The 11,927-nt window shown below is 44.3% G+C and overlaps 3 protein-coding genes across 3 annotated transcripts; all 3 read left to right on the forward strand.

Moving 5' to 3' along the window:
* The first annotated feature begins 1,093 nt into the window (after positions 1-1,093).
* LOC128715461 (larval/pupal cuticle protein H1C-like) lies at positions 1,094-1,893 on the forward strand. The gene is made up of 2 exons (XM_053810367.1): positions 1,094-1,105; positions 1,183-1,893. The coding sequence occupies exons 1-2, from the start codon at positions 1,094-1,096 to the stop codon at positions 1,891-1,893; spliced, it is 723 nt and encodes a 240-aa protein (XP_053666342.1).
* A 2,155-nt stretch (positions 1,894-4,048) lies between these two features.
* On the forward strand, positions 4,049-6,011 carry LOC128718669 (peroxidase-like). The gene is made up of 4 exons (XM_053812290.1): positions 4,049-4,406; positions 4,476-5,202; positions 5,260-5,590; positions 5,658-6,011. Exons 1-4 carry the CDS (start codon positions 4,049-4,051, stop codon positions 6,009-6,011), a joined length of 1,770 nt encoding a protein of 589 aa, XP_053668265.1.
* Positions 6,012-7,639: 1,628 nt separating this feature from the next.
* LOC128708603 (meiotic recombination protein SPO11) lies at positions 7,640-9,715 on the forward strand. The gene is made up of 5 exons (XM_053803583.1): positions 7,640-7,678; positions 7,756-8,567; positions 8,644-9,121; positions 9,197-9,334; positions 9,401-9,715. Exons 1-5 carry the CDS (start codon positions 7,640-7,642, stop codon positions 9,713-9,715), a joined length of 1,782 nt encoding a protein of 593 aa, XP_053659558.1.
* The last annotated feature ends 2,212 nt before the right edge of the window (positions 9,716-11,927 follow it).

The raw sequence follows: 11,927 nt of genomic DNA on the forward strand, positions 1-11,927 counted from the left end.
ATGTCAATATCCCTTCTCAGGCGGGTAGAGAGTGCGGCAAGCAACAGACATAAGAAATAGCTAAACATATCCAAATCAGGCGAAGACGCTTAATCATGTGTGCGATCATTAAAGTTCGCGCTGCTTGTGTTTGCAATTTCTATTGCGCTGTTTACAAACTATTATGCAAATCTACTTCCCTTTTTTCTGTTTTGGTAATTTTCACATTAGCCTTAATCGGTGCACGACAAATCTTCTCTATGCAGCTGAAAAGGACAACTTCAATTATCACATTTACGGGCGTCATCGCATGGAGTGGACCCGATCGCCACCTGATCCAACTCCTCGTACGATCCTCGCACGAAATGGCAAATTTCTTCCTTTTCCAGAAACGCAAACGTTCGATCGGCTGGTAGCTGTTTAGGGATTATATGATGAAGGCGAAGGTAACCTTCCTTGCAAAACGGGTTGGGTTCGTATGGTTTATTTCTGCCCTCCCTTTGCCGTGCCTGGGGTTGCTGGTCACTATCCCCACCCGTAAGCGATCTACCACGGATCCCAAACCTTCACCTTACACGCTTCCGCTGCTTGCAGAGACTTGCAGCGGAGTTACAGCTAAAGGTTGGTACGGTGGCGATAGCTTCATTCACCTCTCTCGCACACACTCACACACACGCAGGAACACACGGTGTGGCCGTGGTCACTTTCATGACGTATAATTGGGCGATGGACACACGATGGCTTTTTTTTGTTTGTATTTTCTGCACATTTTATTCGGCCCCGCAATGCACTGGGCGGGGATTGATGCAGGCTGCACGTCTAGCTGGATCGGCTTGCATTTACCGTGTGTGCGCTTTTTGCTTGCCTTCTTCCCGATTTCGTTATTTTCATATTGTGTGTGTGTTTTTTTTCTTCTTTTTATACATATATTTTTGCTTCATACACGTTATCGTACGCGAATTCGTCCTCGCATGAACGGCGTCGCTTTTGCTTCCCGGTGGCGTGTCTTGTATAAATAATCGCGCCACGGTACGAAACCGTATCATTGATCACCCAGCGTCTTCTGTAGCAACACCTTCTTCGAGTATCCAACCAACTAACATCCCCCAGCAAAATGGCCTTCAAGGTAAGAGACGAGATGGCGAGTCGTGGCACGGGAGCGTATCCTGATCGTGGCGCGTTTCTTCGAATCCCTTTTTCCAGTTCGTCGTTTTCCTGGCTTCGTTGGCCGTCGCTAGCGCTGGATACCTGGAGGCTGGCCATGCCGTCCAGTATGCCGCCCCGGTGGCACACTACTCGCCGGCATCGTCCGTGAGCTACAGCACCATCTCGCAGGCTGCTCCGGCCAAGCTGGCCTATGCTGCCCCGGTTGCCAAGACCATCTCGTACGCCGCCCCGCAGGTCTATGCCGCCCCGCAGGTGTACGCTGCCCCGGTCGCCAAGACCATCGTGTCCAGCCCGGCCGTTGGAGCCACGCACGAGAGCACCATCCGCTCGCATGATGGAACCATCTCGCACTACTCCAAGGCCGTCGATACCGCGTTCTCGAGCGTGCGCAAGTCTGACACCCGCATCACCAACGAGCTGCCCAAGCTGGCCTATGCTCAGCCCGTCCTGGCCAAGCAGGTTGCCTATGCTGCCCCAGCTGTCCACGCGACCTATGCTGCCCCGGCTGTCCACACCACCTACGCCGCACCGGCCGTCCACCAGACCTACGCCCATGCTGCCCCAGCTGTGACCTACGCCCATGCTGCCCCGGCCGTCCACACCACCTACGCCGCACCGGCCGTCCACCAGACCTATGCCCATGCTGCTCCCGTGGTCGCTACCGCCACCAAGACGCTGACCTACTCGCCGGCCGTCCAGGTTGCGCACACCACCTACGAGGATGCCCATGCTCACTACGCCTGGTAAGGTGGAGCGGCTGTTGTTTTGGCGATGATGTTTGATGCAATGATCCCTTCCCGATCCTATTTATTGAATTGTTGTTACGATCTGTTTCCATTGTTTGGTATTTAAACACGCGCTGCAGAGCCGCTTCGGCATGCTTTGCAGCGTCAAAAGTAATACAACTTCATTAAAAATGAATTTTGGGTGTTATTTCTTTTCGCAATAAGCAAAACCTTAGTTTTTACCCGTGAGCTAAGACAGTGCCACATTTCACAAGTCGATCACCGTCTCCATCCAGGAATTTAATTCTGACATTACAAGGGGACTCTTGTGTCAGTAAGCTGTCTTTTTCGTAAAGAACTGCCGTAAGCCGCATTGCTTAGGACTATTACCACCTTAATTCTAGGATACAATTCGTGACATTTCCTTCTCCAAATCGTGAAAGAGCGCCTTCTCCCGGGTGTACTCGGCCGTATTAGTCATTGCAAGCTAATGCAAATATCTATCAGCGTCCTGCTCTACACATAAGCTTCAAGATAGAATACTCTTTCCGCCAGCAAGGCTACATTTTCTCATTGCCGAAAGATGGCGTTATTGACAAAAATCTCTTCCTAAAAACGCAAAATACCTTAAAGCTCCTTATAACTCAAGATCTTCAAGTCCGATTCGTTGAGAGTTCGATATTTTTGGAGCGGGGTTCTGAAAAATCGCTGATCAAATCATACATATTCAACATCCAGGACATCCATCAAGGATTTGCCGAATCAGTGTGATCGAGTCGCCTATCTTCGCGCTCGGCTGATTGGACTTTGACGTTTGCCAGTTCCTTGGAGAATCATAAATACTTCTGGTCGTAGTCGATAGTTGGACATTTTTGCAAGTAGCCTTAAATCGAAGGATGGAGAACATGCGAGGCAAAACTCAAAAATATAATGACACCTGCTGAAGAATGCCGCACTCTACGCAGACATGACCGCTACGAAGTCCTCCAAAGTTACACCCATATTGTGCTAGAAGTTACCACCAACAAAAACCTTGCGTGTCTCAACATTTCGACATCAGCTCTGGAATGTTAGCTACCAACTGTTCTGGTCTATAGCTTCCAAGGATTTTTTTTACCCAAAGCTCCTATCAAGACAATCAATCGTTTTTTCATGTTTTTTCCCCCTCATTATCTACACATAAATTAATTATTAAATGACAGTGACATAAACACTAAATTAAAACAAAAATATTTTTAAAAATGTGACACGTTAACAGCCAGCGCCATCTATGAGGCTGTAGCTGAAACATTCGCAACGAATCGAACAGTGATTTCTTACACTAGAATGCACGAATGGTATCATTTGGCACGTTTCAATTCGGAAACATGATGAAATAGCTGAGCCAGATGGGATATTGTATTGGCATTAGCGTATTGCAAAATGTTGTCAAATGCCTTAGCTGTTGAAGCAAAACAAAACACAAATTACGATCGATCACACAATGAGGCTCTTGAAGAAGTTGAAGAACAGCACGAACTTCTTCACAAAATGATACACATTTTCTACTATGCGTCATTTGAAACATGTGTAAAGGTAGCTGTTAGTATTGAGTATACAGGCACCATGGAAACCTAACGTATGTGCAGCTGGTTTATTCCTTCTTCGTAGGTAAGCGTTGTTGATGCGACCCACAGTCTTCGCGAATAATCCTGCTTGGCGATGTTTGTGCAGGTGATCAAATACTCTGAAATGCTGTTAATTGCAACAAATGTGTACGAAAAGTGATAACGCTATAATTTTCGGACAATATTTAACAGTATTACGTTTAAATAAACAACTCAACAGTACTAAAATGGATGTGTTCCTAAATAACACACATTAATCAACATGTCAACCATTTGAGCACACAGGTTTAAAAAAGTTGGACTTTCACAACATTACACACTTCTTAACACACTCTGTAATACTAAATTCGTACATTTTTGGTTTCTTTTGTTTAACGCAACTGTGTAAAGCTTTGCAGCTACCAGGAAAAACAACTTCATTTTGCGTACACTGTATCGTTCGTTTTTGTGTGAGTGAGATATACGACCATACATCTGTCGTTTTCGTACCAGACACTTAACAAACAAATTGCCAAAATTTCCGATATAAAGGACCACAACCCCATCGTTCCAGATTAATCCGATTCCAAGATGTTACCTCGCGACAAGCGGTACGTAGCGGTTATCCTACAGTTGTGTCTAACATTGCAGCGTGCTTTTGGTCAGCAGTGTGCCAACAGTCCTTACCGTACGTTTGATGGGACCTGCAACAATCTGGTCACCCCATCCTGGGGTGCTGCCAATACACCTTTCGTGCGCATTGTGAACCCCAAGTACGGTGATGGAAAATCCAGTCCCACCTTGGCAAGTGACGGCAGTGAGCTACCGAACGCTAGGTTGCTTTCTGTTGAGGTTTTCCAGGAGGGCGTACAGAACAGCCCCGAGTTTACCCTGGCCAACATGCAGTTTGGGCAAATCGTTGCTCATGATATGGCACTAACGCGTGGAGGTAATGTTGAGCGCTTTACGTGTGGTGAAACAGCTAAGTGATGCAAACCAAGTGATCATCTGCTTCCAGTTCTTGATGCTTTGCCCTGCTGTGCTAATGGGCGCTTACAGCCATCGCGTGGACCGCGATGCTTCCCGATCCCTGTGTCACCCGATGATCCAGTGTTCTCGGTCCGAGGTATTGAGTGTTTGAACCTGATCCGTACGCTAAACACCTGCGACGAAAATCCTACCAACTGTACCAAGGCGGAGCAGATTAATGCTGTTACCCATTTTCTGGATCTGTCTATCGTGTACGGAAACTCTGCTCAGCAGAGCCTTCAGCTTCGCGAACCCAACACGGGTTTGTTGAAGGTGGAAACCCGTGATGGTCAGGCATGGCCCCCAAGACATCCGAATGCCAGCAGTGCCTGTACGCAGCGAACGCCGAACGATGTTTGCTATCTTACCGGCGATGGACGTGCGAATCAGAGCCCACATTTGGCGATTCTTCAAATTACGTTCGTGCGGGAACATAATCGTATCGCCACCGGTCTACAGGCGCTAAATCCAAGCTGGACGGCTGAGAAACTCTTCCAGGAAGCACGGCGTATTAACATTGCCCAGTACCAGCACATCGTGTTCACCGAGTGGCTGCCGAACTTTCTGGGTCGGGACTTCATGATCCAGCGTCAATTGATTTATCAGGAGCTGGCTATTAAAAATGATTACGGAGATACCATTCATCCTGGAGTGATAAACTCTCACACAACGGCTGCGTTCCGAATTTTCCATTCTTCCATACAGGGCCAACTGAAGTAAGTACTATCGTGGCATATAGAAATAGCTTGCTAATGTCTAACTCTTTACGCCAGACTCTATGAGGAAAGTCGACGATCGTTGTCCAAGATCGACATCAACGATCACACGAACAATCCGAACATTCTAGAACAAACGTCCGATCGGTACCCTTATCTGCTGCGGGGACTTGCTACCCAACCGATGGGTGTGAACGATGCCAGTTTCGATCCGGCTACGAAACATTTCCTCTTCCGGTTCGACGACATGTTCGGCACGGATCTGAAATCGCTCGACATTCAACGTGGTCGCGACCACGGTTTGGGAGGATACAATGATTTTGTGTTTTTGTGCTTGAACCAGCGTGCTACGACGTGGGCAGATTACAACCAACTGCTGGTGCCGGGGGTGAGTACTTGCATACGACACATCGCACTCTAGGGTTCGGTAGCTAATGTACCCTCCCCCACTGCAGGCCGTCGATCTTCTCGCAATCTACTACAAGTCGGTGAACGATCTTGATCTCTCCGTTGGATTGGCGTTCGAGAAGAAGGTGGACGGCACCGAGTCCGGCGTGGTGACGCGTTGCATATTGGCCGATCAGTTCCGTCGCACCAGGAAGGGGGATCGGTTTTTCTACGAAAATGGTAAACATTTCACCGAAAAGCAGATCGCGGAAATTCGCAAAGCAAAAATGGCACGCATTCTGTGCGATACAACAGCTAGCGTTACGCAGATACAGCCAGCAGTGTTCTTGCTACCGTCGAACATTAATCAGCTGACAGCGTGCCGAACGCTGTCAACTCCAAATCTTAAGGAGTTCACGTAAGCAGGTGAAAAGGTGGAATGTCGCCGGGATAATAATAATAATACATTCCAAGATTACTTATGCTGTGGTAAATTCGCAGTAGAAATTATTGATTAGATGATAATAAAACTGAACAGATGTACTTGGACAAGTCGTTGGGTTTTTGTTTTTCAAATTGCGTGCCTGAGGTGCAGAAGTGTCCGAAACTTCTCACACTCCTTGTTGAAAGTGCGTTGGCTCAGGATCGTCAATATAAGATACGAGTTGTGTTAAACGCAATCTTCCTGTAAATAGCCTTCATCTGTTAAGCAGAGTAGAGATCTACTCTATTAAGAGAAACAGAATAGATCCTTCGATAGATTGGATATACTCTCAACCGGTGGAATATTTAAGATCCAGTTCTGTAAGTCATCCATCATTGATTAATCGTAACCAAAATATACTTTGTCGTTCTAAAGCTTCGCATATCATGAAATTTATACCTTTATAAGACATTTTAAGAAATATTGATTAAAACCTTCCATAAATATTCCCATACTATTCGGCGCGTCATTCGTCACCAATCCATGGTAGCTTCTATTTCATTCCGTGTTATCAACCTTTCAGTGTACCAAACGTTCCAAAAGTTCGGCAAGTGTGTAACAAAAATATCATTCCCGTAAATACACGATATTTCTTCAGCTGTTTTCAACTACACGTGCGATGCAGGAGAATATATAGCCACCCATAAGCAAGCGCTTCTTCCGTAGTTCCGTAGCACAACTGAGTAAAGAGCAAGTACGTAGAAATGTAACCAATTTTGGAGCGATAGAAAATATTCTACGCGTCTGTTAGGCTTTTACGTAGAATTCAAAGCATTCTCATACTAGTTATGTGTCATATGTTCTAGTTTTGAGTTTTGTTATATAATTCTAGAGCAAAACGTATCGCATAGTTACTTTTACAATACTTTGATCGGATGAGGGTAGTAAAGCTACGGTAACTTGAACTGATCTCAATATCTCAATGCTTTTGCTAAGATTTGATCTCACGGAGCACGATTTAAGTGTGGTATGATAGTAAATTTTAATATTTAATTTATCGCGTTTAAAGCATGTACTTCGTAGTGGACTAGCAAAAACAATAACGAAGACTACTCGCAAGCTAGACTGACACTATACTTTTTAAAATTATTGGATGTACTTCTAACTACTTCTTAAAACTACTTACCTTGATCCGTGGAAATCCTCGTCAATTTCTCATCTACAGAAAATAGGTTTTTTTCTCAAAATAAACTTAAAACCTTTTTGAAATCTGCAAAATTACATCACATCGCCGTACCGCGTGGTAAAACATGTGATGCAAATGACGGAAACTTTTTTTGACAGTTAGCCATTTACAACGGTTGCTAGGTTCAAAATACGAGTATGAAGTCTAGTATGCGTTGCAGTGCCCTTTTCCAAGCTCCGAAAAACAGTTCAGAAATATGTACAAAATGGCGAATACAATCATCGATAAGTACAAACGGTGCGTGTGCTGAGGTCTGTGTACGAATCTTGTTTAAGTGTATGTACCGATTAAGTTAACTAACAGCATCACAAAATACATAAAAGTATGCACTTACCTTTCAGTTTTGGTATCAAGCTTTCACCTTCCTTTTCGATGGAATGATGTCCTCAGCCAATGTAGATTTTTTCAAAGATTGTGAGGTAACGCACATTTATTTAAACCTCAACCGCGGTTCGATCTTTACTATCACTGATTTCCAACTATTCCTTTCTTTCAGAGTAGCGACGACCTATTCTCCAGCAGTTCGAAAAGCAGCTTGCTGCTGCCGTCCAGTTTTTCGGATTTATCTTCCCAATCAGGCGCCGATTCGGCGGATGATTTACCATTCAAGTCGTTGGCGTGGGATAAAAATCTGGTAGATTTGTTTAACGATTTTGCCGAAACGGACAACAAACGTGAAGAAGCCGTCACTAACACTCACACAATCACACGGGGCGACATTTTGCGCGAAGAGCCTGCCAGTACTACAAGTAAACCCCCACAGCTGGACGGTTCACTGTACGAAGCACAACACGAAACGTATGTGCGTTTGGGCGAACACAACGCATCTGCGGGGACTTACCGAACAGAAAATTGTACAAACAAAACACATGGAAGCAATCGTTTTGCAACGGTTCAGCGCGAGCATTGTAACGTTCCGGAACAACGGCAACGTGGTTCAAAGTTTAACGACATCGAGACGCAACCAGCAATCAACACAAGCGACTCGGCGCACCTCACTAACACTGAGAGCTGGAATGATCATGCGTCGCAATCGGACGACCGGTGGAATACTGACACACAGTACGGTTCGCAACGTTTATCACACCACAGTGAGAAAGATTCTGGGTACGATGAAACGAATGGTGCGACGGATAAAGAGGATGCCTTATCGTATTCGGACGAGAGTGACATCTCCGAACGCCATCGGCAGATTCAGGGTAGAATTGTCGATCTGCTGCATCAAATCGAGCGCTGTATCAACGAAGGCACCGCCCTGACTATCCGTCGCAAACCTCGCTGGGACACATGCACAATCGAGGATGGAATGTAAGCAGGCAGCAAACAAGATGGCTACTACTATAAACCGTTCGCATTAACCTATTTTGGACACCTTTTTTTGCAGTCTACAAACGACCGATCCGTTGCACGAAGGAAGAACGATTAGGCCGGCAAACGCGAGGCGCCTACAATTGATGGTGAAAATATTGGCCACCATCTATCAGCTGCTTGCGACAGGTACAAGCTGCACAAAGCGTGAACTTTACTATCTTCACCTGGACCTGGCACAAACACCAGCCTACGCGTATGCCACACTGGATGACATTGGTGCCCTGCTGGATGCCGATGCGTGGGAAATGAACGTTTTCAACACCTCGAAAGGTTTGATCGCCGGTCCGTTGGTACTCACGTTGAGCGATGGTCAAACGATCGACTGTCGCATCAATCGTTGGGGCACGCCGGTACCGTTGGATGTGAGCAGTGTGGTTGAGCTACGGGTGACAGCCAAGCTGGTGCTGGTCGTCGAGAAGGACACTGTCTTCAAGCGGTTGCTTGAAGATGGAATTTTTACTACGTTTCCCGACACGGTTGTCCTGATAACGGTGATTTAAATTTTAGGGCTTTACTTTTACAGTTCGTTAGACATTCATTCAGTTCGATCATAACTGCCATTGCAGGCTAAAGGATATCCGGATGTTTCGACGCGATTGCTGTTGAAAAAGATAACCGATTGGTCGAAAGTTCCTATTTACGCCCTGATGGATGCGGATCCCCACGGTATAGAGATATTTTGCGTCTATAAATTTGGTTCTCTGGTAAGGTGAAGTTGTGTTTAGCGGTGAAAATAAATCAACATGCTTCACGCTTTCACCATTCTACAGGCAATGGTACACCAGCAACGATCGTTGGCAGTGCCGTCCATGCGGTGGATCGGTTTATTTCCGTCGGATATGGAGCTGCTAGGACTACAGGGTGTACCGCTGCGCGAACGTGAACTCAAGCGAATAGAGCAGATGATCAAGCGCCCGTACACGCAGGGACACATTCAGCGGGAACTTTTATTGCTCCGGCAGCTTGCAACCAAGGCGGAAATTGAAAGTCTCTACAATATTGCTTCCGATTTTATCACAACCGTATATTTGAAGGGTAAATTTAAAGAATGTTTGACGAACAGTACGGGCACCATTGTTGAGTAAACCCAATTGTTATGGTTCAAAACATCAAAGAATTTGCGTATAGATTGCTCTTAGAGTTCACAAGGAAAAGCTGGTGGACGCTGTTATACAGGCGTTATTTCTAAAAGTCAATAATTAACGTGTGTTTAACTTCAACATCCGTTCATCCCATTCGTTGTACAGGATATTCCTCAGATAAGGTTTTTTTCAGAATCCCTCTTACCTTGTGATGGCCTTAAAGAGGAAGCGCCTAGAGTCCAGCGGAAACTAAAGACGCGACTGATCCGATAGAGCCTTCAGTTTAATAATTAAGAAGTAAATAGGGTTAAAATATAAACTTATAAGAAACAATTACCATACATCATTTATACAAGTAGTTCATAGTAACTAAATATATCAACTCCTCTACAACATAAGCTTTCTTCCCCTTTTCTCATCATTGATTAATCCAATTTAAGTTTATCAACAATTGATTGATTGATAGTAATAAAAAAATGTCCTTCATTTTCTGTGATCCCCTACCTTCCGCTGTCCACTGGAACTCTTACTGCCGTCGTCATGCGGACGCGTTCACTGGACCTACGGAGGATCTAGGGATGGCACACACATCGCACCTTTTATTGTTTTGCTACTTAATGTTAAGTTGATCATTATACAATTTCATTCAACTGGCGCACGACGCACTATACTTTGCACTACGCTCTGCAGACAAGGGAGCAGAGCATTTGGAATCTGTTGGTGTGTATGATTAATATCTAATCCGAAGCCAAAACGAAAGATTTCAACGGAAGAACATTTACCATCAAACCTCAGAGCTTCTGTCTACCACGTCTCCTATCCATCACACTTCAAGTTGGCTCACTATTCAAGCTGTAGAATGACAGTCGTCAGTGTATGATGTGCCGGGATTCCCTACCTCGTCGGGTATGAAAATAACACAGCGATTAACACACTAAAGAAGAAAATGTACCGAGGAAATTAAAGACAATTTGTTATCTGCCTTTGCTTAGTATCGCTCTACTAGTTTGGACCACATTTCGAACTGTACACCATACGCTGTCTCACACTGGCTGTTATCTTATCAATGCTGCCATAGGTATAGTAAACCTTAGACGTGACTCTTACTTGCAAATCATCACTATTATCTGCCGGCTCTCGCATATCTCTTTGAAGGAAAATTTCACTAAAACCTCTTTTGCGAATTTACTGATGCTTTTAACTCTGCCTAAACTAAAAAAAAAAACTAAACACTCCAATATTGCTCGTCAGCTTTAAAGAAAGCAAAACAACAACTTAATGTCCATTTCACACGCACACAAAAAAAAACATTTCTAGGACAGATATAAATTGTTGTAACGTTCCTCATTCTATACCTTTAAGGATCTATGCCTTAAGCCCTCGTGTTATTGGTATTTAGTGTTTTCTACAAACAAATGTTCACAACTTCACAGTCTGTACACAAGCATTGCTTCCTGCCAGCATGTATGAGCGAACTCGGCATAGGACTTTACTTTACAGCTTCTTCCCAAAAACTAACCCGCACATGTTCCAGTTTACTGTTTATTTTACGAATTATTAGCTTCCCGTGTCCTATTCAGCCCATTAATAATTAGTACAATCCTGCTAACATACTACGTACTACGAAAGAAACACGCGAGAATCGCGATACCCGAACATATATATATATATATGTATGACAATTAGTGAAGAAAGCAATGAAGAAAACATAAACAGAATATACATAGTTTACATGCACACACAGTGCCTACAAAGCAACTGTGGTAATAATTGTCAAAATTGTTTCCTTTATCGTCATATAATATATGTGTTTCTTGCTCTTTAGCTTGCAGAACCATATGCTTAACCCACACACACTTTATTTATTTTTCTTTTGCTAGTCCATTCCACCTCTGGCGTTACTACATTAAATAAATCTATTTGTAATAAAACGAACAACACATAAATACAAAAAAAAATTAGTTTAGTCTTTCAGTTTGTTTGCTTACGCAGCTCCCACACTCCTATACACACACACACACTTGCTTCCATTATGTTTCTCTTTGTTTAACGTATGATTTTTTCCTTCCTTTCTTACGCTACGTTTAATGTTTTGTATGTCTGATTTTACTTTCTTTAGTTACTGTCTTTGCTAGGATTTATCATTAGTCGGCCCCCGTTCGAACTAATATCGTTACGGAAACCTTCGCGGAAGCTGACTCTGTTTAAACGTACG

This window comes from Anopheles marshallii, chromosome 2, assembly GCF_943734725.1.
Source record: "Anopheles marshallii chromosome 2, idAnoMarsDA_429_01, whole genome shotgun sequence".
NCBI classification, from domain to species: domain Eukaryota; kingdom Metazoa; phylum Arthropoda; class Insecta; order Diptera; family Culicidae; genus Anopheles; species Anopheles marshallii.